Source organism: Anthonomus grandis, chromosome 14, assembly GCF_022605725.1.
Source record: "Anthonomus grandis grandis chromosome 14, icAntGran1.3, whole genome shotgun sequence".
In the NCBI taxonomy this organism is placed as follows: Eukaryota; Metazoa; Arthropoda; class Insecta; order Coleoptera; family Curculionidae; genus Anthonomus; species Anthonomus grandis.
The window spans coordinates 4745971-4772885 of NC_065559.1; the positions used below are offsets into that span (position 1 = coordinate 4745971).

The 26915-nt window shown below is 33.7% G+C and overlaps 1 protein-coding gene across 7 annotated transcripts in view; it reads right to left on the reverse strand.

The window, feature by feature from the left end:
• Positions 1 to 26915, reverse strand: part of LOC126744573 (AT-rich interactive domain-containing protein 2) — a 97847-nt gene that overhangs the window by 14323 nt on the left and 56609 nt on the right. For 3 of the 7 annotated variants that reach the window (XM_050452038.1, XM_050452034.1, XM_050452033.1), the window contains exons 11-17: positions 17517 to 17756; positions 11157 to 11871; positions 6896 to 7285; positions 5301 to 5492; positions 5015 to 5232; positions 529 to 716; positions 285 to 450 (exon numbers count right to left, since the gene is read on the reverse strand). In XM_050452038.1, coding sequence (XP_050307995.1) covers positions 285 to 450; positions 529 to 716; positions 5015 to 5232; positions 5301 to 5492; positions 6896 to 7285; positions 11157 to 11871; positions 17517 to 17756 — 2109 coding nt within the window. The remainder of the gene's footprint in view (positions 1 to 284; positions 451 to 528; positions 717 to 5014; positions 5233 to 5300; positions 5493 to 6895; positions 7286 to 11156; positions 11872 to 17516; positions 17757 to 26915) is intronic. The other 4 variants (XM_050452040.1, XM_050452036.1, XM_050452039.1 and 1 more) reach the window with 2 other exon arrangements.

A 26915-nucleotide genomic window follows, 5' to 3' on the forward strand; every position in this document is an offset into this window, starting at 1 on the left:
ATATTTTTTATTAGAATGATGTAAATATTAAATAAGAGACTAACTACCCCAATTTGTGTATTAAAACATGTCGAATAACACTGCTATAAATGCAAATATTTTTGGATATAACCATATAGAGACAATATCCTTGTAAAACTTACAACAAAAACTCAATTTTTCAAACTGAATTGAATCTAAATTCTCATTATTACCAGAAGTTAATTTTTGTTAACTGGGTTCATTAAGATTCTTGCGAAAATTTTGTTGTACCTCATAAAAGTGATGAAAAAAACACAACTTACCTCGAGATTACAATGCTTATCATTAATATGGGTCATCAAAGAGAATCGTTTACGCTTCAATGAATCGCATCGGTCCCACAGGCAGTAGACCTCCTCGTCGCCTTTGGGGCAATGACTTTCGCAGGCGTGAAGGTACACTTGATTGGCGGATTTAAATTTGGTATTTCTTGAAGAAAAAATATCGGTTTCAATAAAGCAGAAAAATTCTCTAAAATGTGTTAATAAACGATAAAATTCGACTTACATCTGACAGTCGTCCCACTCACAAATGTAAAGTGAGGTAACGTCCCTGACGACCTTTTTAACCGGCTCCTCAGACTTTTCTTTAACGCCATTACTCATGCTGGACGACGTAGACGTTGTGCTTAGCGCTGGCGACGGAGATGGCGTCGGTCTTGTTGTTTTTGTTTGTTGGATATTGTTGCATGAAACCTGTAAGTAACGTCATAAAATTGATTCGATCTCCATACATTTTGAAGTTAATGCTGCAATTAAACTGTTTAAGTTTTGCAGTTGAATCAGGTTGGTTTGGACAAATACTAGTTAATAGTAAATGTTTCATTATACAAAATAATAACAAAAATATTTATTGCTATAAGCAGAACTTCCATTGTCTTTATTTTAAATTTACTAAACCTGGGATATATGGATGGGAGATAGTTCTCTGCCGAAACGTCCTGCTAAATTTTAATGGGAGTTCGAATATTAAACTTTACAACCATGTCAACGATCCAAATTCTTACTCCAAAAACAAATCAATGACGCTCTGGTAAATGATTTCATTGTCACCCGGTATACTCGAAACAATAACTATGTTCTTCAAGAAACACAAACATGACATTATGAGGGGCAGTTCATTTGGAACCAGTCTTATATACACCCTTGTCGGTTGTCTACACCATATATTGAATAAGTGGAAAATTGTTTATGGAAAGAAGATTTTTTTCATATTCATCTTCGAAATTAGGAGAAAATATGAGAAATTGAAAAAGAAGTTATTAGTTATTATTGAGCAATAGTCGAGCAAAGCACACTGAGATTAAAATAACTGCAGATGTGTATGTATAACAAGCCTACCGTCAAATTTTTTATACCCACACTTTGCTTATCAAATAAGTGTTAAATTTAAATTTGTTAAAGTTATGCAATCGCCATTCGTCCGGAAGTTTGTTATATTATAGATAAAGGACCTAGTATAAAATGTTGTACGAAAACGAGGCATGGAATATTTGGCCTTATGTCTAACGGTCACAGAGTGTATGGAACGACGTGCTCTAAAGATATTGCGCAAGATATTAAAATGGCGATCAGGATTAACTAAAAATGTATAAGTGATATTTCCATCTATTTTCCATACAAAGCCCTTTCAAATCAATAAATTATTTGAGACATATGATTATATTTTTCTGATTCAAAAGAGCACAAGCGTTCCGCATGACCTGTATCATATTTTCATGAAGCATATAAAATTACAGTAATTAATGACTGAAAGGACAAGCGAATCTGTTAAGATTTTCCTAAATTTAAAATTTAAAAAGTGCTTATTTGTAAAAATAATTTTCTTGAAAAGAACTACTCTACATGCTCGCTATATCATAGTTGAGAATCACAAACACGTTTGTAAAGGAGGTTAGAATGTCAGAAGTATAAGTTATAACAAGCAATGCCGCTGTGGTTAGAAAAAAATCGAATCTCTCGTATAAATATGACTCAAACGTAGAGGTGAACTTTTCCAAATACCCAAAATATTTAAACTTGAATACTAAAAGTCCATTTGAGCAATGAAATATTGTAACGTTGCATTGATTTGTGTTTTCTAAAATATCGTTGGTTACTTTAGGAACCGCCGTGGCTGTACTTAGCCCACCCCTAAATCCTCACTGAGTATATTAGGTAATGGGTCATTATTCAAAAAATAATCATGAATTTGTTAATAGATAACTTTTTAAAAATCTTAGACAAAATACTTATAATACGTATATCAGAAAAATCATTAGGATCAACAGCAACTATAGCAATAGCGCTCGGTCTTCGATGTAAGAAAGAAATAATTGTTTACAACACGACAATTTATTACGCGGACCAAGAAAACAGCAATAAACGAACTACAGAATTTAAGCATTAATCTTTTTTCAGCTTCAAAATTGTACAAAATTAACTTCCCCAGTGTGTGTTACATTAAAAAATAAATAGAATTTTAAAAACTGGGCAAAATATGTGTTGATAGTGTCAGGACCGAAAACGGGATGGATTAAATCTTTTTTTGTCGAACCAGAAGTATGGATTTAATTTGCGAATTTTAGACCATATTTGGCGACTATTATTTTATCATTTCATGGTGTCTAAAAAATTATTAATCACTAAAGCATATGGTCTAGTTTATTTAGTATCTGCCATTTAATATAATATGTATGAAATCGTGATTAGATTAAAAAGTAGAGTAATCTCCTGATGATAATATATTCATCAAACTCTTAATTATATTATAATTTCATTGGTCCCTGGGAAATAAAAACAGAAATGCTACATCTTGTGATTTTTTTGTATGCCTATTCTTTGTTTGGTACTTTTTTAAGTTCGATTATGGTTTTCACACGTTTTTCTGGTGTCCCTGTAGATTATTAGTAGTTCCACTAGGTCTAAGCTGTTATGAAAGTCTAAAAGCTAACTTATTTTACTTTGTTTTTCTCAGTGTTTAGAGCTAGTTTTCAAAGGAAATTTGAATTGGTCTTTTATGTTGACTTTTTGGTTTGTTGGTTGGTTCTCTCACTTCTCTGCGCATTGCTCTTTGAACACTTACGATGGTTGTTTATCTTGAGTCCTTGAGAAATAGCATGTATAGAGCTTACCATTCTGTGGGCTGTACTCTTTTAGTGTCCATCCAAGTATAGCAGTCCTTGTTTTTCCCATAGAAATCGTGGTTTTCCTTGAAGCGATTTTCTGTGAAGCATAAAGAACCATTTTTGTTGTTTACTTTTGAATGACGGTCGAAGTGACAGTCAACCTGGCCCCTTGTTGTCAGTGACGCTGTTTTCCGTTATTTTTCTCCTTAGGATAATTTTGCTGTGGCATTTGCTTTATTTGTTTACTTTAGCATTCTATGCGGGTTTTCCGTTGAATTCATTTTTTGTAGTTTCTTTATGAAGGAAGACAATTCTAGACCGTTCTCAGTTGGCTGGAAATTGTAGTTTTGTTACCCCACGTTGTCTTAAGAATTTTTGGAAATTTTAACCTTCATAGGGGATAAAAGTGGTCCAATTAAATTTGAAATTTCGGTATACTTATACACTTGTTTGGAAACCGTAATTTGTGCTGAAAGGGAGTTTTATAACAACCTCCAGGAAATCGCCTAAGATCAAATCTCCTGCGTCACACTCCTTAGTGGCACATTTTTGTTAACCTCATTAGTTTCCGAGGTAAGACTTATGATTTCTACTTAATAAATAGAAGATATTTCTTTTAGGTTTATTTTTCTTCTAGTTTCTTTTTTTTTAGTTTTGGATTTATCCTGAACTCAGGTTTAGCCTTTGGGTAAACTTTTGTCTTTTTCTGCGATAGCTGATGTACTTGGCTTGACTAGTGGTTGAGTTGAACCATTAAGATCTTTTGGATTTTCACCACTGTTTCAGCTGTTTTCCCTATTGTAATGAGCTACAATCTATTTTGTTTTAAATTAATATTATTGACTACATTTAAATGTCTCCTTAGTTGTTTACCCACCTCGTAGAGTTTTGCTTTGTTAAGTGTACTTAAATTGAAGTTTTTGGTACTACCTGTAAAGCACATATGATAATGCTTCGCTATTAAGGAGGTGAAACAAAGTAAAATTTAACTATTTAATAATTCAAGCTGCGTCTTTCTTTCTTTTTTATAATTAAGATGGACTCTATTAATAGTAAAAAGTGACATTAAACGATTGAATAAGGCCTAGGCCTTCTGATTAAAATTTCAATGGCGCTTATTAATATTTGGAACGTTCATTAACGGTTTAATTTAAATTTAGATAAACTGGTAAAAGTTCGGACGGAACAAACTCAATCCTGGATTGACTTAAATATTAAGTGGTTGAATGTCTAATTTAGTTGGGCACAAGAACCACCTTCCAGGTCTTTAAGATTTTAATTTTCTTTTTCTCAACCCTATTTAATTATTTAAAGGAAACCATCAGTTATTCACGCGATAGCTACTGGAATCTTTCAAAACAGTTTGTCAAACTATTAATCAACCGTCAAATTATAAAAAAAGTATTTTAACTATTGTTGAATTAAGAAAATGTTAAATGGAGCATAGACAAGAGATGGGAAGAGATAAGTATATATTTTTTTCCATATTTTTAATTTAATTTTATTTACCTTGATAACGGTAGTAGATATAACTACCAAAACGCTGGTTCAAATTAGGTATTACATAAGTAGATTTCCTCATATTTCTCAATTTTCTATCTTCATAACAAAGTTAGGTAGGATATTGAAAAGAAGAAACGAGCTCAGAGATTAATAGATTAAATTAGCTCATGGGTATGTAAATAAATCTATTATACCTCAAGTAAATTATTGTATTTAAAACTTATTGAACTTAAATTAAATACAATGAAAGGTATCGTTAAAGATTTAAGTTCATATTTCTTTTAAATACGTGAATAACTCGATTTTCTTCCTCTTTTCAATTTATAAGCGTATGAGATGGGCATTTTACTTAAAAATACTATACGAAAATAATGATTTACTTACAGTGGATGCTTGGGCCACAGGCCTAGGAACTTGGGTGACGACCACTTGTTGGCCCTGCGGGGTCACCATGACTTTTTGATGGTGACTGGCCGAACCCGACGCCTGCTGTTGCAAAATTATGATCGTCTTCGAACCGACGGCTTGGCCCTGCTGAGTCAAAAGTACGGTTTGAGGCTGACCATGGACCATAGCCGTTTGGGGTTGGGCCACCACGTAACCTAAATATTTATTTAAGAGGGGGCGTGTTATAAATAAACAAGTATCGTGATTATTATATTATACGTACCTTGGGAAGAATTCGTCTGTATGACGTACTGTCCGCTTTGCGCACTCTGAACCAATTGAACTTGGCCCTGTAGTCCCTGAGACAACAGGAGCTGCCCGGAGTTCGCGGGCTGGATGAGTACCGATTGTCTGGGTTGCATTCCGGCATTCTGGACGATCACCGTTTGACCGGAGGTGGTTTTCAGTTGGGTCCCTTTATTAGAAGGAAAGTTTTATTAAGTATGACTTTCGATTTTATACTTAATTTAATATGATGTGTTATATGTGACGCCGCACGAAGAAACATACCTAAGTGTTCATAGAAAAGTTTTACAGGAAAAAGGTCGCATGATTTCTCGAACGAGCGTACCCGAAGTACGCGCACCGAGTATGGGTCGTTAAAAAACAGTGGTAAATAGCAAACTTTGAAATTCAATAACTCAATAACAATTTTCCGATTGCACAATGTTAAAAACCAATAAAAATAAATTTAAAATAAAAAATTGGATTTTTAGACGCTTAGGTGGATTTATTCGTGCGGCGTCACATATAATAAATGGATGCAAGGAAATCAAGGGAAGGAGGAAGAGGTAAAAATATGGAAAGTGAGGGCTAGGAGGGAGACTTAAAAAAGCAAATGCTTCAGGGATCTTCTTAAAGGAAAGCCGACTAGCACTAACCACCTTGGTAGAGTGTTATGGGTTCAACAATTAGAGTTTAACAAAATATAAGAGCTACTTGTTTTATCCTAAATGGATAAGAAGATTTCGATCATCAACAAAACAGAAAATTACAAGAGCACTAAAATACAGGGAAATTTGTAAATACAATAAATTATATTGACCCAAAATAATAATATGTTTGTATGTGTGTAGTAAGTGTTACGATATTAATAATGTACTTAAAAATAAAATAAATATAATTTTATTAAACTACATTTATTTATACACTATTAAATTACTAGTTTTTGTGCAAGAGCACTTTAAAATTCATGGATTTGCCATTACACTAAAAGTCCCTTGTCTTACTTAGGTTATGTTTCAAAACTCAAAACAAAGGTAAAAGAAAAGCTTAGTTCTGAGGTGAATCTATCTTTCTATCCGAGTTTATATCATTAAAATTATACCTTTCTTTAACCCTGTATAAAATTTTCGAAAAATCTTTGTGCAGGTGAATACTACTCCAAAAGACCTTTAATTTAAGGTATCACAAGAGGGGTAGTATTTTCTCTATCTTTATAACATTTGTACCAATTTTCGCTTTTCTAACTTTTTTAGTTTCAGAGATATTTGCATTGAAAGTTTTCAAATTGACACACTGTATATGGGGTTGTTTTACTGCCGAAGACTGTCAAAAGCTTGTTGCAATTATGCCTATGAATAAAAGGTTTCCGAAAATCCTGTATTTTTGGAAACCTGTTTATTTTTTTAAAAATAAACCCTCGGCCTGGAGAACCTGCACTCCAATATTAGTTTAGTTTTGCAGTTAATTATCACAGTGTTTAAAAACAAATTTGATAATATGATGTACGAACAACATATTTTAATGTCCGAACATTTTTGTGTTAGGTCGTAGTATCCAATAAAAATAACCCAAAAATTTAAAAAAGCAACTCACCCGAAGACAAAACGACGGACTGCGACGTATGTACCGTCGGCTGCGACACGATCATCTGCCTCGACTGGGACAGCAACATTTGCTGGTTGTTGTCCACGATTAGCTGCTGCTGCTGCTGTTGCTGCTGAATTGCCGGTTCGGCGACCGGTTGCGGCTGATTGGCCGGCGTCGTCGTTTCCTGGATTATCACGTCGTCGTCCTCGTCTTCGAGGATGTCGGCGGCAAAATCCGCGAATAACTTCGCCGCCGCGTTCGAAACGGTCGTCGGTCGATCGTCTCCGTTCGCGCTAGACAATTCGGAGCTTCCGGTCGATCCGTTGACGTTGGTTAAAAGATGTGCCTTTTTCGCTTCTATGCCCGAGATTTCATCTGTTGCTTGTCGTTTAATACCTGTAATGTTTTAAGGACTATATTCAAGCTTCAACAAGCGATTTTACTCAGCGATATGAGAGAATCATCATTATTTCGTCTATGTGCGCAGGATACTTCAGTTCAAATTGAAAGAACTCGTGCATTATCTCAAAGAGACCTACGTAAGTAGAGAAAAAATATTAAAAACCCCAAGTCTCGGTCTCAAAACATCATATACCGGGTGTCTTAGGAAAGTGGTTTGCTTTTTTAATTTTTAAGTTAAAAAAAAATGAAATTTGGTAAGTGGGTGTAGCATTGAAATTGGGATTGGCTGACATATTCAGTTGGTTTCTGTCACTTCTGGTTTAACCGGAAATGATCCCAACTGTCTTATTTTAAATGGAACCCTCCAACTTTTTTAACATATTCTGACAGGAAATTACAATCTAAGAAAAATGACTCACATATGTCAACTTTTCACATCTAACCTTTAAATTATTTAAATTTCAATGTAGAGTGCCATGAATAATTTAAAATCGTTAATTTTACATTAAGTAGTACTAAAAAAAATATAATTGACTCTCTTTTGTTTTTCACGGCTTTCCTAGATCTAACTATTTTCGTCTCTAACTCAATTGTTTCAAACGGAACTAGGGTGGCTCATTACCATAGTTAAAAAGTGAATTTTTTTAAAAATAATTTGGTATAAAACAATCGATAGTGGGAGTTTCAAAAAACCAGCATTATTGAAATTTTATTATTTATCTCTTGATATTGGATTGATCGCAGCGCCGCCGTCGCGTCACTGTAAAATCGACTGTAGTGATGCGTGACTTACCCAATGAAAAAAAACAAATAAATTATTTGAAAGTTGACATGTCAAATAATTTATTAAGGCACAAAATGCTAAAAATGGCCACCCGTTTGTTGCTGGCAAAATTGTCTGAAAAACTATTATTATTGAAAAATGTCTGAATAACTCGAATTATATCAGAAACTGACAGGTTGTCGTGATAATTTGTAACAATGATATGTCAAATCCAAGGCCAACTTACTATTGTATTATAAATACCGACAAAAAACACTTCAAAAGCTCTTCAATTTATCGTTAATAATTAGACGGTAAGGGGAGAGTCCAATTTATCATTAATCTTGGATGTTCAATAGTTGTTACGCAAATGCTAAAAAGTCTATTCACGGCACTCTAGATTGAAATATAAAAAATTAAAAAAGTTATAGGAGCGAACCACTTTCCTAAGACACCCGGTATATACAGTATCGGACAAAATTAGAGAGACTCGACTACTTACGTCTTTTATGTAAGATAAAAATGATTAAATTCCTCTTTTTGTGCTGAAGGATGTTATGTTCTGAAGTAGTTTAAAAAGGCACTAAAATAAATTTAAAAAAAAAACATTTCTCAAGATTTATTAGGAAAAATAAAAAAAATTCAAAAAATTCTGTGCGACAAAATTAGAGAGACTTATCCTTAAAGTACATTTGTACTCTATACTAATGAAACTAACCTAATACTTTGTCCAGTACCCTTTATTCTGGATAACTTTTGCACATCTATTCGGCATCGATCCAATGAGATTCGAAATTACAGCCGGATCCATTGATTTCCAGGCATTCTCGATTTCTTCAAATAATTGAGCACGATTCCCGATGTTTTTAGTGCGAATCTTTTTCTCTATAATCTCCCAAAGATTTTCAATTGGGTTCAAGTCCGGCGATTGCGGTGGCCATTTTAAAACTTGAATTTTGTTAGTCAAAAACCATTCCTTCACAAGTTTGGCCGTATGTTTGGGGTCGTTATCGTGTTGGAACGTGAATCTTAGCGGCATTTCCCATTCGGCGTAAGGCAACATTACATCTTCCAGTATAGTCCGATACATAAATCTATCCATAGTGCCCTCAATTTTGTGGATAGGACCCATTCCATAACCCGAAAAACAACCCCAAACCATTAAATTGCCACCTCCGTGCTTCACAGTACCAGAAACATATTTTGGATCAAGCCTTTTGTTTGCTGGGCGATGTACGAACTGCGCTCCATCACTTCCAAAAATATTATATTTAGACTCGTCACTAAACAAAACCTTATTCCAGTCCTTAGCTGTCCAGTAACGGTGACGTGTTGCAAATAACATTCTAGCAGCTACATTTTTTTTTTGATAGATGGTTTTTTTTTGCTGGTCTCCTTCCAGGAAGCCCCGCCTCCAATTCAGCCAAAATCTGTGTTGAAGATAGACGCGGATTATTCTGACTTAGTCGTTTAATTCTTCTGTCCAGCAGTACTGAGGTTTTTCTCTTGCGGCCACCTCTTTTAAGGTTTGTCACTCTTCCACGGAGCTGATAATTTTTTATTGTTCTGGAAACCATTTGTTTACTGACGTTGAATTGCTCTTTTATTAATTTTTGTGAGCGACCTGAGTTATAGGCTTTTATAATTTTTTCTTTTAGGTCTATGGAATAATGTTTACCACGAGGCATTGCTAATGATATTCTCAAACTAATAAACAGAAATTAAACTAATCGCGACTTCAGCGAAACTAAATACAAAATGAGTCTCTTTAATTCTGTCGCAGTAATTTTTTATCAATGTTAAAAACATTCTTTAAATAAATGTAAACATGAGCTACAAAAATGAATTGTTGATAATAGAATTCTTGTCAACTCCGGTATACTGCTTAACAAATATTAATATTATTTCAAGTACAAAAAATTGGAGTTGGCAAATAGAGAAGTCTCTCTAATTTTGTCCGATACTGTATATGTCCTGAAGGTTGTTTCGCTAACTATACTTCAGTTGAGATTGATTGCGTTTAAGTTCATCATCGTTAATGAGAAAATTATTCTTATAACCTTAGAACATTGAAAGGCTAGAATTAGCATTGTCGTAGAACTATGGGCAGTTTTTTTGCTTGCAACATCTCTGATGCAATGATGCCAAATGCTTCATAATATCATAAAAATTAGTAACTTATTTTGACAGGCTCAAAACAATACTACTGTTCCTCTTTAATAAAATATGATAAGATACTCTATAAAGAAGTCAATATTCAATGTTAAATGAATGCAGATAACGTCCCTAGATTAAAGAAAAAGACAATAACGCCGCAACAACTCCTGACGGTATTGTTGAAAAATGGCCCAATAATATGGTCGCCCAAAATACCAGCCCAAACATTCAACTTTTGAGTGGAAAAGAGGACTCATCTAAAAACAAAATATTTTCTAAGAAATTTTCATTTTTTTTTCGATCATGGTTTCACAAAATGCCAATCATCGCCACTGGTCTTCAGAAAACACCTCCTGAGTTTTGGAATACTTAAAACTATTCGTCACACTTTTATGGTGCATACCTAGTTCCTCTCCAACACTTACGCTCGATCGTGTTAAATCCAAAAATCAAGCACTACAAACCATTTCTTTCCGCCGTTCTCGTCCATTTCAATGGGTGGTTCTTGAGCTTTGATGTGACAATTTCCACATTTTTGGAGGCAAAAAGATGTCTCAAAATTTGACATTTAAAATAGTTTTAGCACAAGGAATCAGTCTATTTTCGAAATGTACTGAGAATAAATTCCTGCATTGTACCTTCGTAAAACCATTTAATCATTTGAATTTTTTCGCAATGGGTATAAACAGCCATAATGATAATTATTAAAAAAAATTAAAATAGCGCTTTAAGACTCAACAGTGCAATATGCACTTACAGAGCAAAATGCGGTCTGCCGATTGTGCCGTGCCGAAAATAGCAACTCAGACGATCGGAATCCGCCGCGCCACTCATCAACCAGAAAGTAAACGAGAAGTGGTGTTGCCGTTTATAATGCCTATGCGTAGTCTTCTATTCGCCAACCTGTATACCCGGAAATACAGAGAAAAACGGTTGTTTACTCACCCTGCTTAGAATCCACCTCTTCCTCATCCAGCACTTCCTCCTTGATGTCAATCACTTCCTCCTTGATCACTTCCTCCACCTCCATCTTAATATCTACATTATCCCTACTTAAAGCTTTCTCAATGTGGTTCTCTAACAGATCAGACTTCTCGCTGCTCAACTTCAGATCTTTGTTCAGCGTCCCGTTTAAGAGCGCGGGACCCTTCGTGTCGAATTTCTTCTCGAGCAAATCGGCCAGCCTCAACGGCTTATCGATGCTAATTTCATTGCTGGACGTTTTCACGGAATCTTTGGAATTGCTGCTGTCGTTTAACGTCTCCTCCACGATCGGCATGCCGTTCAGCAGACCTTCAAAACTCGTCAAAGAATTATCGTTATCTTCCGTGGACGAGACGATCCCGACCGCCCCCAAACACGAAGTGGAACTCAGCGAGTCGCTGTCCTCGTTCACGAGAGTGACGCTTTTCGATTTTGTGTTATTGCTCAGAGGTGCCAGTGGCGGGGGTGGCGGTTGGGGCGGTTCCTTTTTCCCTTTAATCGAACTCACGAATTGGGTGGTGGATGAAACCGACGGGTCGTTGATTTCTTTTTCCGCGAACAGTTGCCTCACACCGTTGATTCGGTGCATTTTTAGCGCTTCCAGTCGGCTTGGGTTTCTTTGGTTGCTGTCGTTGGCAGTGTTTTGCTGTGATAAAAGCTTTTGACGTGCTGCCACCTAGTAATAATAATGTTGTATGAGTAAGATGTTGAATGAGTTTATATACAATTGAAAATTTTTCTTGCATTTGCAGTTTTCGACATCATTAAAGGGAATTGATTAAGTTTTTGGCATAGCATTCTCAGCAATGAATAATCCAAGGGATTTGGGGAAAAAATCAGTTAGACAAAAGAAATTGCTTATTGCTTTTGCGAGTTAACTAAAAAATGATTTCCAGCAATTTATTATGTGAATTTTTATTAACCGAATTGGTGATTGAGCAATTTACGACCCAACGATTTTTTTTGGTATATTTAGGAAGCGTACCTTAAATCCATTACATTAAAACAAAAAGATATAATGGAGTCTTTCTGAGAACTAAACTTTACATAATATGTAAAATTATTATTGATATATATTTTTATATGGAACAAAAAATGAAAAAATTAGTTTAAATTATCTAATCTATGGTTCTACTTATTCCTTTAAATAATCGAGATAAGCAACTCATTAAAAAGGTTTATTTTTTAAGTTGCAGGCATATTTGTTTAATATTTTAGGCAAATATCTTAGAACTAAACTTTATTTTTATAATTTAAGTAAGAATTGAATTATTTTGCACACAAATTAGTTGTCCATGTCCATTTTTATTAACTGAGTTGATGAGGTTCAGCAATTTACTACCCAACGATTTTTTATGGGTATGTTTAGGAAGCGTACCTTAAGTCCATTACATTAATACAAAAAGATTTTTGACAGAGCCACTTTAAAAAAAAAAAAAAAAAAATTTTATGTTTTATATGGATGATGGTTTTTCCATGCTCCTATTTAGTTATGGAGACAAATATTGAAAATATACTACGGCATTATCGCGGGCTAATCTTTTTATGTTGATCTAAAACATTTTTACTTTATTTCTATACTTATTAAATAAATAAAATATAATAATTAAAAATTTAACGCCTTTTTAAAATTGGGTCGGGTTTGGTTACGTTGGACTGGGTTGGGTTGTATTGGGTTTGGTTGATTTGAACATATACAAGCCCTTTCTCAAATTTTACATATTAAATAAGGGATCCTTGCAATTTTTAATTAAAAAAAAATATATATACTTAATCAGTTGCATGTTAAAATAGAGTAATCATGTAAATATTTTTATATCAATTCACTTAAGAGAAATGCCAAGTAAAAACAAGAATTTATCATTAACTTTTTGGACTTTTGTCAAGTATGGCAACCCTACTGAAGACCCTTGTGAAAAATTGATATATCGGAGAGTTTTGAAAATGACGTCATGTAGTAAGAATTTTTTTAAATTTTTTAGTACAAAATATGGTCCATCCAATTTTTTTTTAATGTTTTATAGACCTATAAGAAATTTTTTTTTGCGGAAAATTCTTGAGTCTAATATTGCTCAATCAGCACCGAGTTTTTTACCAAATCTCTTGTTCATTGCTGAAATATGGTACCTCGCCACGATTAATCGAATACCCCTCTATATGTAGAGCATAAAACTGCAAACGTAATTAAGATTCTCCCTTATTCATGGTTTAGTTTATTGACCACTTGGAGCCTTTTTCTAAAAACAAAAATAAGGTTTTCTTTAAGGTATTATTAAAATATTATCTACATTTTTTGTTTAGTTTCAAAACCATGCGACTTATATCACACTTAATTTGCAATTTTTTATGTATATCTTTTGCTCATTTATAATCAGGACAAAGAAGATAAATTTATGAATATGTGGTATGCTCATATAACAATAATTTTGGTCTTAACTGAAATAAATTAAATTGTAGTCGTTTTCATATATGATTTATCTTGACGTACTTAAGCTGGAATTGGAAATAAGTGTAGAGTAAGCTACAACATCTTGTTAGCAATCTCTAAGAAGCCTCAATATTTCCTATTCAAAAATCATTTAATTAAACTAAATATACATATGTCATTATTAATGAGTAACTGGAAAGTTGAGAAAATGTTAAATGATAGCCTTGTTTGAGGCTCTATTTTGTAAACCATTACAAGCCAGAAACAAAAAAAAACTTGAATTAACGGTTCAATTTTAGTGATATTAAAAAGTCCCCATATTCTGCAGATAAGAAGCAATTTTCCAGAGAGTGTCAAAAAACTACTACTACTGCTTTGCATTGGGACGTTGCACTCAACGTAAAGGGGTCCAAATGAATAATAATAGATCTATTATAGTCCAAATTATGACGAAATAATCTGCAATTCTGCTTAGGAGTACTTTCAAAATTATGTTGATATTTGAAACCATAATTTTAACGTCAAAATATAGTTTTCCTGTCTGGTTACGCCTTTCTATAACCAAATATTGCAGAAAAATGAAACCTGTCAGAATCTGATTGTAAGCTCACGTCAAAATGTTGAGATTATTTGCAGCTCGAGAAATTGACCTCTAGTTTTGAGGTATTTTTTTTTAATGCCTTCATCTAGTAGTACCCCTTCTGCTATCAGCTGATTTAAATAACACATGGATTCCCTTGCTGAAACGAAAGGGATGAAATTCTTAAAGTATAGGGTCATCAGCTTTATGGTTTAGATGCTTTGCAACTTTTTTTATTTAAAATTGCATTTTTATTTTTGTTTCAGAATTGTGTAAAGAATGCTTGGAAATTTAAAAAGGGAACAGTAAACAAGTTTTTCAAGTGGAAACTCAGTTATTTTGACGCAACGTGCATATTGCAGATATTTTAATGTGTGGACTGGACCCTCAGTGCCAATAATACATCGCCTGGTCGTAAATTTTATGACAATAAGGTTCAGTTCAAAATCAGATATAATCAAAAGATTTAGTCGACTGGTTAGTTTTCCATAAGAATATCTTGTACCATGAGCAAAGTAATTAAGGATTGCTTCCTTCAATATACTGTGCTTTTCCAACTGGGGTTCTGCAACGTTCAATTTAGCTTAGATATGGCCAAAGTCGAATAGCTAAATATAAAGTAATTTTTTTTTTAAGAATACTACTTATTTGCTCTCATAAAGCAAGTTAATAGTTCTTTTAGGTTGAATTAGTTACCATCGGTGAAATAAGGCTAACCCTAAGAAAATCGAAAATCAAGAAAGTTCGTGGTGAGGATCGTTTGGTATTTAACACAATTAAGATCGGAAGCAAAACCCAATTATAGAAGATCAACACTTATCAATATGTTCCTTTCCGAATAACATACTAGACAAGTGGTGTAACGCCACTGTAATATTGCTTCATAAAAAAGGGGTTGTGGCTAGAATTACAGCTCGCTAAGTCGTTTTTTTTTTAATATTTACGAGAATTAAAACTTTACTACTTGAAAATAATTTTCTGTCAACCGATAAATAGGTAGTTTCGTGATGATTTTGGGACAAATGACCATTTGCAGAGTATAGAAACTCTAATAGAGAAAACTGTCGAATACAACAGACCACTCGTTCTTGAGATGCAGCCATGAATTCATTACACAAAACTATTGATACACTAACCTAATACAAGATACACAGGGTGTTACGAAATTCGGTGCAAATATTTTAAGAGCGTAATGTTGGAGTCAAAATAAGACTTTTTCCTACAAGCATGTGTCCTAAAATACTCCCCCTTAGAGCTATAGCCTGCTCAAATTGGTTGAAGAAATCTGTTAGGATTTAAGAAAACCGGAAGAAAATACAGTTATGATGCGTTAAATATCTCGAAAATGTGCGATTCCCCGTTTTTTTGGGTGCTCTTTTCATTTTCCGTCCCAAAAGTAGTGTAAATCTAATTTTAGGAGAGGGCCTTCTCCTTCTGATGGCCCCTATCTTATATTTTCGATAACAAATTTAAAAACATAACACTATCTATTTCATCATTAAAAAACCTAAAATTGTTGTCTCTGGTCGATACAATTAACCGTTTTCAAGAAAATATCTGATAAAACCAGAAGGAAGCATTATTAAACTGATTAAACTATCAAATTAGAAAAAAAAAGTGGGTGACTGCTTTAAATTTTTTCAAATCAAATGACTTGTAACTAAGACCAACACAATCCCTATCGGAAGAAGCGTAGTAGCGAGAAACAATGTCGCAAAAAGTATTTATCACCGTCCTGAAGTATGCCTTGAAAGAACTGCACTGGAATGTGACATATACATCACTGTCAGACAACCTGAAAGATATCAAGCAGATGTTGCAGGAACTACAGGAAGTATCAAGATTCCTAGTGAAAATGTGGCTGTTGGTAGAGTGTATCGTTGCGGAATCATATCTGAAACGAAAATCTGCGAACGAGAACTGGTGTTGGGGGATCGGAATTGGTCCTACGTTTACGAATCCGGCCGAACGGTTAAAAACAGTGTTGTCAGAACTCTAAAATATTCTTAGCAATGTGACCGAAATTCAGTATTCAGTTCAGGGAGGGGGATACTGTGTGAAATTGAATGTGATACCAACCATACAACAACTACAACGAATAAGGCCGTTCAACCTATAAAGAACTTATTGTTGTGTGTGTGAGTGTTGCAAAGATGGAAGGATTTGGTAATCAAAGATTTTTTGATCAAGAATTTATTAATGAAGCCAGAAGGCATGAAACTTTTAATAAAATTTTAATTTAAAATTAAATCAGTTTTATACTTATACAAATTATTATAAAATATATGAGAAAAATCAAAGTTTTATGACCAATATGCTCTATTTTTTTTTAAATATACGAAACCTGATCCAACCTTGGGCCAACCTAACTCGCCCTAACTTTGTGTTATGAAATGATGACGACTGGACATCAATTTAAGCGCTATCAAAATTAATTGGCTACACAAGTCCTGGTGACTTGGGTTGGCCCAAGGTTGGGTCAGGTTTTGAATATTTTAAGAAAATAGAGAATATTGGTCATAAAACTTCGATTTACCTCATATATTGCCTATTTTACTTCGATCGTTACGAATTTTCGTCATTGACCGTAACGTATACACTATACAGAATACCCCATATTTCCATATAACTTAATAATACAGTTGCCGCCCGCGTGCGCCATCTAGCTATTAACAGTTGCGACACAGAAAATCCATCGGATCGGTCGCTATTTAGCCGCTGAAATTCGTAAATACGACGTTGTCAAATATAAATGCCTCCTATCCTTGCTTCTATTTCTATATCAAAATACAAACCCAGGATTTTCGAGGAAAAGCCGAACCGTTCCGATCGACCGTAAAACAAAATCTGAGTAGTACTAATTCCGCCTTCTCCTGGTGTTACTGATGTTATATGACGAATAGAATAGTCTTAATTTAAATTGATTGTAGATGGACGAGGAGATGGCTTGAATGGCGAATCGAGAGCCGATAGAGGAACACCGCCCACAAGATGGACCGACGATATCAAAAGAATGAAAAGCAATTGGATGCAGACCACTCAAAACAGAAAATATTGAGGAAAACTTATATTCAGCATGGATGCAAAGAGCTGAATGATGACCTTGACTTTGCCAGGTTGACCTACTCAGATTGAACCTTAATTTTCCACCCTATTGCTTTAAAGATTCGAACATTATAATAACATACAAGTTTTTACATATTAGTACAAATTTAACAAAACAAAGCAAAAAAAAAGAAGCTATTAAAAATTTCTTAGAAAAAACACATACAAATAAAAAAAAAACTAATTGGGCTTGGAGTTAGTGTGTTACCTGAGCTACATTTTGACAGTCAGTTGTAGTAGTGGCAGCCTTCATGCTCACAGGGGGCACGCATGCATCGTTTACCTTGTTCGCCAACAGGCTTTTTATTAACGAACTGCTATTGTTTTGTCCTCCCTGCGTTGTTCCCGTCTCGTTTTTGGCCAATACGGCCGTAGTCGTAGTGGTCGTACCGGACGTGGAAGCGGTGCTACCTAACAGGGCGTGACTCAGGTGCGGGTGAGATATCGCCTTTTATTGGGAGAAGAAACGTTCATATATACACGGGTTTATTGCACAAGTTCGGACGTGGTAAAACACACACTGTCTAGTTACTACAAAACGGGTGCTTGAAACCAAAAGGGTTAATCGTTTTTCTTTTTTTTAAATTTAAACAGGCTGTTAGGGTAGATGTATGTTCTTTTTATTTTAAGTATCAAAAAAATTGAATGGAAGAGTTATATGTACATACACTGTCATTAATATATTTTCCTTTTTTTTTAAAATCTTGGTGACAATAAACATTTAAATTGGCGATTTTAAAGTGGAATATTGAGAAGACAATACTGTTTAACAGTTTAGATGTAATTGCAGGGTGGCTTCCTTACTGTTAAAGATATAATCTTACGGTTTACCTTAAACTGTGCCCATTGTTCATAAAGAAAAATCAGTTCAAAACTTACAGAAAATAATGATATTATTGGGTAGTGGTATGAAAGAGAATGTACCATTTGAAACTGACCACTCACTTTACACCAGTCCAATCATTAGCCTCTTTAGTACAATTGTAATATAATACTGGGTGACAATATTTAATAGAACTCTGTACTATTAAAAAAAATTAAGACTGTTAGAAGACACAAATATTTCTGGTTTAAATCCGAAACAACGTTTGTAGAGAATATTCTGCCTTTCATAGAAATATTCCTGTTTTATTTTTTTAAGTAAGTGTATATAGACACTACTAAAAATGCAAAATTTACGATTTTTTCTAACTAGTTTAACTGAGATTTTGAACTTTAAGCTAAGCGGCCACGTTCAAATGGGCCAATCTTTTTAATGCCACTACCGCATAACATATAACTTCATTCAGATGAAAAAAAAAACAACAGGGAAATATTCTTCAAATTTAAAGTATTACATATATATTTTTTTAATTTTTAGACCTATTTTGTTGGTTTTTTTTTTAGCAGACTGTATATATATGATTTTTAATTGGTATGATGAATTTATACTAATGCGCGATAAGGGCGGTCACATTCTACAATTTGTGTTACGCAATACCTAGAAGAAGTTGGTATCATCAAAATGGACTGGCCAGTGTGTTCTCCATATCTTAGCCCTATAGAATACGTTAGGGATTCTTACATTATACTTAATAATATACAGATCGTGTTATCGTGAGCTACGTATTACCCAAAATAATGGCAACACCGCTTGGTTGCGGCTTGCAGGCGGCGGAATTTTTCGTTTTTATTTTTTGAACCGGGAGTCAGCAGCAACTTTGCTGTGTTACTGCACGTTCCATTAATAAGTGTTGGAGAGGAACTGGGAATGAGCAATAAAACTGTTGCTCCTATCTGGAAAAAATATGGGTACAAATGTTTCAAGTATTCAAAAACTCAGGAAATATTTCCTGAAGACCAGTGGCGAAGAATCGAATTTTGTGAAACCATGATGGAAAAGGCAATAAAAAAGGCGAATATTTTTTAAAAAATATGTTGTTTTCTGATGAATCTTCTTTTCCATTACATGGCAAACACAATCCTTCCATTGTTCGTTATTGGTCTCAGGAAAACGAGCACAGAAGTTTTCAGTTTCGTACCCAGTACAAATTCAGAAATTGAATGTTTGGGCAGGTATTTTGGGCGACAATGTTATAGGGCCATTTTTTATTGATGGCACTTCCAAAAGTACCTTGAGTTGCTGCAAAACCAAGTTCTTTCCGCCATTCAAATCCTACCTGATGTAGACCTGGGATCGGTTTATTTTCAGCAAGATGGCTGTCCCGCTCATAACGCGGCTAGGGTAAAAGAATTTTTAACAAATACTTTTCCTAACCGCCTTATTAGTGGGACTGGCGATATTAAATGGCCTCCTAGATCTCCAGATTTGTCTCCAAATGACTGTTATCTGTAGGGTTACCTTAAGAAAACCATTTACAAGCATGAATTTAGTAGACCAACAAATTTAGAAGAGTTGCGAAATAAAATTGTCGAAGGTGCCAATTCATGCTTGGCAGGAGGATTAAATGTCGCAACTTCATTTACAACATGAACCGACGTGTACAAGCGGTTATAGCAGCCAGGGTAATACAAAGTATTAGTTATTTGTAATTTACCTACGTAGGTTAAGTTTTAGTTACGATGTTTTTTGATGAAATATCATTTGTTCTGTTTTTGTTATCATTGTTTGAATGGCTCCGCCGAACAACGTTGTAAGCGACATTAATTGCGATATTGAGACTTTCAGAAAATAACGTTGTAAACGAAATTTTCTACCGCATGGCAGTTTTTGGTATCAGTTTTATATGATTGTGGTTTAGATGGCAGCACGTTAAATGACTTCGAAAACAGGTTGACGCGCTCGGAACAACGTTGCAACCGACAAAATGTCTGGCGCGGAGAGTGTTGTTTTTTTTCGCCTGGCGATTAAAAGCGCTTAAATAATGGTAAAAAGAGGAAAATTGAAGTTAGTGAGTGGAAAGATAAGTGTCGTAAGCGTTCAAGGGATTCTGGAAATCCATACATATCCGAAAGAAACCGGCCAGTGCCTGGAAAATTACCACCTGAAGAGGTAAGTCACAACATTTTCAGCAAGAGCAAAAAGGAATGTTTGAATCCTGACCTGAGTATCAAGAAAATGTGGCAGCTTTTCTGCATTAAATACACCAACAGTACTGCAAAACTTCACATGTACCGTGATGTTTTTCAAAGTGAGTTCAACCAAGATTTGGTCTGCCTAGGTCCGATACCTGTACTTATTGTGATCAGCTGCACATTCAGCTCATTGCAGCTGCCACTGAAGAGAGAAAAAAAATTATTGAAAATCAAAGCAAACTTCATCATATGAGGGCTGACTCTGCTTACAAGGCGCTTGCTGAAGATAAAGAGAGTGCCATATTAAGCTCTGAAAACGTTGTGCTTTGTGTAGACCTACAACAAGTTTTATTTTGTCCAAACCTCACGCATAGTAACGTATTTTACCAGAGGCAACTATCGTGCTACAATTTGGCTATACATGACCAGGGGAGAAACATGGCTTATATGTTTTTCTGGGATGAGACCACTGCCAAGCGAGGTGCTGCGGAAATAGCATCATGCATTTTAAAATATATTGAGCTTAACTTTACAAATTTGAAGCCAAGTGAGAATTTTTAAGCTTTGGTCTGACAGATGCGTAGGTCAGAACAACAACTGGCGGATTATAGCTGTTTTGCAGCACCTGCTCTTGAATGAATATTTCACTACCGTTGCGCAAAAGTTTATGATGACGGTGTTTTCTACCCTGTGACAGGGACTTTGCTCTAATTGAACGAGCAAAAAAGGGTAAAAAAGTGTATGTTCCTCACCAATGGGTGGAAGTCATAGCTAATGCCAAGGAACCACCCAATCGTTTTACTGTCTGTGTTATGGATACAGCAGACTTCAAAAACACCGACATTTTGTTAGATTCACTGGAAAAAATAAAATTCAGTGTAACTAGCCATGTATGGTACCAAATTACAAAAGATGATCCTATAACATTGCGTGGAAGGAAATCACACAACGTCCTTCAAACATGGACTTCGCACTCATTAGCAAAAAAAGTAAAGGGGCCAAAGAAGAGAAGTATACCCCCAGTAAAAATTTCTCGGTTCCCACCTTTATACAAGGATAGACTCCCGATCAAATCGGCAAAGAAAAAGGACTTGTTGGATATGTGCAAATACATCCCGCCAGAATATATGCCTTTTTATGAAAATATTAAGGTTGAACAATAAGAAAACTTAAGTTTTTTGTATTATTATTATTAAAGATCATATTTGAAAACTACCTACTTACATTATTGAATCAGCCCCATTTAATTCAGTATTATACGTCTTGTTCAAAGAACAACGTCGCTTACAACGTTGTACCCGAAAAAATACTTTTAAAATGTCAATATCTTAGTAAGATATGATAGTATAATATTTTCTCTTGTAGATGATTTCACTTAATAACAAAGCCTCGTTTATAATAAGAAATTGTAAATTAGAAATTAATTTCATTGAACAATCAGTGTTTTTTTGAATTTCTGAAAAAATAAGTTTTTGTCACTTGCAACGTTGTTCGGCGGAGCCATTCGTTTATTAAAACCAATACCAGATCGTTGCTTTTTAACGTTTTTTTGAATTCCATATACAGTGCTACTGGGTCATCGATATAACATGACAGTTATCGCATCAAAGCCAACTCGTCGTATTACAAGATAACACCAAAAGATAATGATAATTGAAAAAGTAGTGAACTGTATGTGGAAAATTCAGTTCGCTCTTAGAAATGAACCAAAGCACATTTTGACATGAACCAAAAAACAAATTGCTCAAGAGATTTGTTGTAACCGAAAAAGAAGGTTTCATGAAAATTCGCTAACGAAATTATTCCACGGGGCGTGTCAAAGTTAGGGTACAGGAATCAACCTTATAATGGTATAATAAGTCAAACACAAACATGTTTTAAAAAACTGAGTGTACCAATTAAAATTCATATATATATTATATACAGTCTGTTAGAAAAATCATCAGAATAGGGTAAAAAATATAATACTTTAAACTTGACGAAAATTTTCTCTGTTGTGTTTTTTTTGCATCTAAATGTATATGAATTATATCACATACTTTGAAATTTGGTATTTTCAGAATTCAGGGTTCTTCTGGATAATGTTTAAAAAATGTCATAAGAACGCACATTGTTGACATACATCAAACAATTCGCTTATTAGATTTTTAGATAAAGATTTAATGTAAAAAAATTATAAATTATATAGGAGAACTGTTAAATTTGCAATCACTATCAACACAAAAACATGCAAAACGAAAATTACAAATGACCTTATAATTGGCTCTTTTTTGCAATAAATATACTTTGCTGCATTTTATTTATTTAATACATGCACTACATGATATAAGATCCGAGTTTAGACATATTTTTATATAATAATCAGTGCAGTGTAATCTTTCTCACATGTAAAGAAAACATCAGTGCATTCGTTAGAGGGTTTCAGAATTTTAAACGTCAAAATATTAATAGAGATACAGGGTGTCAAAGTATAACTTCTGTTTAACTTAAACAAATTATTCATTTATTAATTATAAAGGGTTCAAATGTGTTTTTTTTAGTTCGAAAAATTCAAATTTGACCTTATTTTGCTGGTACTCTTAGTCTCCTATTTTTTAAAGATTTTGGTTTTAAAAGCTTTACTTTGTTAAAACGTTTATCACTCTTTTGTCACCAATTAGTCTTACAATAGTGTAGTCAAAAAATAAGACAATGAGTCTTACATTTACAAAATCAATCAGATTTCATCTTTCAGAATCAATTTCAGGCCACCGCTTTATATTTTAAGTTAAAAAAAAAACTGTACGTACAAGAGAGTAATGAAACAAAATTAGATCAAATTGGAACTTATATCTCAAAAAAAAAACCAGATACCTACTAAATTTCATTAAGTTAATCAGCGGTTATTCATTATAAAAGTTAAACTTTGACACTCCTCAGTTGATAACAGTTAATTTAGTAGTAATTAATATTAATACACTCATAATATACAAATTGGGTCTATAGCAATATTTAAAGTGTGGCAGCAGATTTCTGATGATTTCTTATATCGGGAAAAATTAATGCACGACAATGATTATAATTTACTGCAAATAGCATTATAAAGGCACAAGCTCATATTATGCAATGAAAATATATAAAAAAAACAAAGCTACAAAAACTAAAAGAAACACAACTGACTACCAAAAATAAAACAGATAAGCACACAAGTTACATGAGGACTCGTTTAGGTTAGGATAGAAAAAGGCTCCACTGCTAGTCCAGGTAAATTTTCTTTAAATGCCAAAGTATTTTCTAATAGTAATTAGTTACATCAAGAGTTCTATCGTAGCTACCCCCCTAAAACTTAAAAAATAAATAACGGAAATGTATATGGTAGGGATGAAGTTTTCTTTTTATAGAATAACTCGTCAAATATAGAATATCGATTTGAAGAAAAATACGCACGACTGTAAATGTATTTACAAATTAATTAATAGTTTAACAAATCAGACATCATGGCTTTTCTATGGTTGTTGGATTTTCAAGTGTAAACAATGAAACTGCGCGTGTTTTGCCTTTTAATAGGCATCTTCAAACCACCGCGTCAGACAATAAAAGTGGCGTTTAAAAATAAATGTTCTTAAGAGTGTAAACGTCAATTAAATGAACCCAATAAGCGCCGGCATGTAGTATTTTAAGCAAGAAAGCTTTGATTGAGCAGCTTGAAGTAGCATGTTGGGTTGAATTATTCAGTAATTCCATCCAACGATTTTTATTTAAAGAAGAACGCCTATGTCCTTAATTTAAAAGTTCGAGTGACATTCTTTTCCGGAAAAAAAGGTACGAGACAATTGCAATTCAGGAACATTACTGTGAATCTGTTTAGGAGATATAAGATAAAATATATGCTAGAGGAGCAATTTTGAGACAGCCTGAATGTATATGTACACTCTAAAGAGGGCATCAGACATTTAATTATTATGTTTTATCTACTCTATTGCTTAATGAACTCAATCGAAGTTTTCTCTATTTGAAAAGTTATCCTATGATATATCAATATTATAAATTCTGAAGCCCTAAGGAAACTTAGTTCATATATTTGATATGATATGAAATAGGACAAAAGTCCTTATCCTCTTCAAATTATTGACAAAAAGTCTTCTTTAAAAGTTGAAATGAAAACTAAGGAAGTAATGAACACAAATTTTCCGCTGGAAACATTTCGATTCCATCTCATAACGTCACGAATAAATAAAAAAGAAAACTACCCGTCCCTCCACCGACCCAAGCTCTCTTCGGTTTATTTGAAGTATAGGCCAGTAGAATGGTATTTTTAATTTGCGTTACCATGCCCAAATGTTGTACACTACGACATTCAATATAGGACGATTAAGAGATGTTAAATCCAAATTTGCAGCACCGTGCCAACTACTTTTGCGAAATTATTTAAAAAAAGGGTTTTTTTTTTCATTGGCTCCTATTTGTCCCACATAAGCAAATGACGTATCATTCTCTTCCTTATGGAATTACCTAAATTTTGTATAGACATAATTTTTTTGTTACATTGAGAAATAAAAAAGTATTTTAGGTTTAAAGTTACAAAAATTTGTACTTCGATTATTAATGATATAAGTTCTTATGGTTGCGTTTAGTTATTTATATCAATGTTTTATTAACCTTTGTGCTACCAAGGGGGTACATGCAGTACCCCACACGTAAATAATTACTTATATTTGAAAGATTAATTCTTCAAATGTATTGTCCTTTTATCATTGCCATTAACAATACCTTAGTCAACTAACAAAATCATAATCGGTTAATTACAATTAATATTTTTTAAATTATAATCAATTTTGTTGGCTGGGGTACAATTTGTACCCCGCTTGTGTATCACCAAGCGAAATATGGCTTAAAAATATAAACCAGCGAAATATGGCTTAAAAATATGGGCAATGGTTGACTGTGAGATATCATATGCCTGCAATCTCCAAATTTATTCAGGTAAAGACGGTAATGTTCCAGAAAAACAACAAGGTAAAAGGGTTGTCCTTGACTTGGTACAGGGTATTCAGCGAGGTTCTGGAATTACCACGGACAATTTTTTTACTAGTCTTCCGCTTGCTAAGGAACTATATGAACGCGGTATAATACTTTGCGGAACATTGAGGAAAAACAAAGCCTGAGGGAAAAGTTCTGTATTTGCATTCTCCTCATTTATTACTCTTTCCTCTTATGTGAACAAAAGTAATAATGCCGTAATTTTATTGAGCACCGAACATCATGATAAGGCCATAAGTGGAATAAAGAATGACTTCAAACCAGACATGATACTCCATTATGATAATACAAAAGGGGCCGTAGATACTATGGACAAATTGGTCAATCAGTACAGTGTAAAAAGAAATACAAAAAGGTATCCATTTGTACTTTTCCAAAATATTATTGATATAGCTGGCGTAAATTCATATTCACTATGGAAAAAAGTTTCCAGACTGGAAAAAAAACAAATGGACAACAGGAGATTATTTTTACTTGACGTAGGACTTGCCCTCATAAAACCGCACGTAGCCAGAAGAATGACAAATCTAAACGGCTTCCCAAAAAGAGTTACATCTGCTATGAATCAAGTGCTACCTCAAGAAATCTTGCCTATGCCGCCAAATCCAGAAGGGTCATTTGGACGCTGCCATTATTGCCCAAGAAAGGATGACAAAAAGTGCCGGCTTTAATGTGAAAAGTGCAAGAATTTTTTTGTAAAAATCACGGTCATCAAAAAAAAACTAATTATTGTAACAGGTGAAATCAAAATGACAATTGAAATTGAATTATGTTATATTCAAATTATTATGTTTAATAAAAATAACTTGATTTTGAATAAAATTTGATATTTCCTTATGCTTAGTAAGATTTTCCTATCCATATTGAAAAAAAAATAAGAACAACCAAGAGGGTACAATATGTACCCCCTTGGTACTACTCGTACGTTCAAAACCTTGGTAGCACAAAGGTTAATAAAGATATTTATTGTTTTGACTATAAGTTAATTTACATTAAATCTCATCGTTATTATTTACCTATTAATGATTAAATATTATCTTAAATTATGTTTTTTTTTCAAAATGTATATTTATAATATATTATATTACATAAAACATCAAATAATTTAAATAAATAATACCTTTTTTGTAACACCTGATAAATGTGTTTTATTATCTAAAATTGAGTCCACAGCCGACCCATCCAACTAAAAAGTGTTCCAGACAAAACCAAAAAATACTACTGGGGACATAGTGAAGCCACTCCCATTTTTGTCAATAAGGTTGTTGTTTTATTTGTCATATGTGTAAATTACAAAATATGTAATTATAAATTAAATAATTATTCCAAAACTACAAAATTCTTAGTTGCAAAAACAAAGTACTATAAATTTACTATAAATTTACAATTTTAGCTCCCAAAAAGTTCCAAAATTGCCCCAATATATATATTTTTTAATTATAGCAAAATCAAGAGCTAAAAAACCTTGTGCAAGGCGGCTATAATTACGTATTTAACGTATGTAAAAAAATCTTGATAATTTCCAAAGTTTTGTATTTTTTCCAACCATCCTCACTTTTTTTATCAATATTTT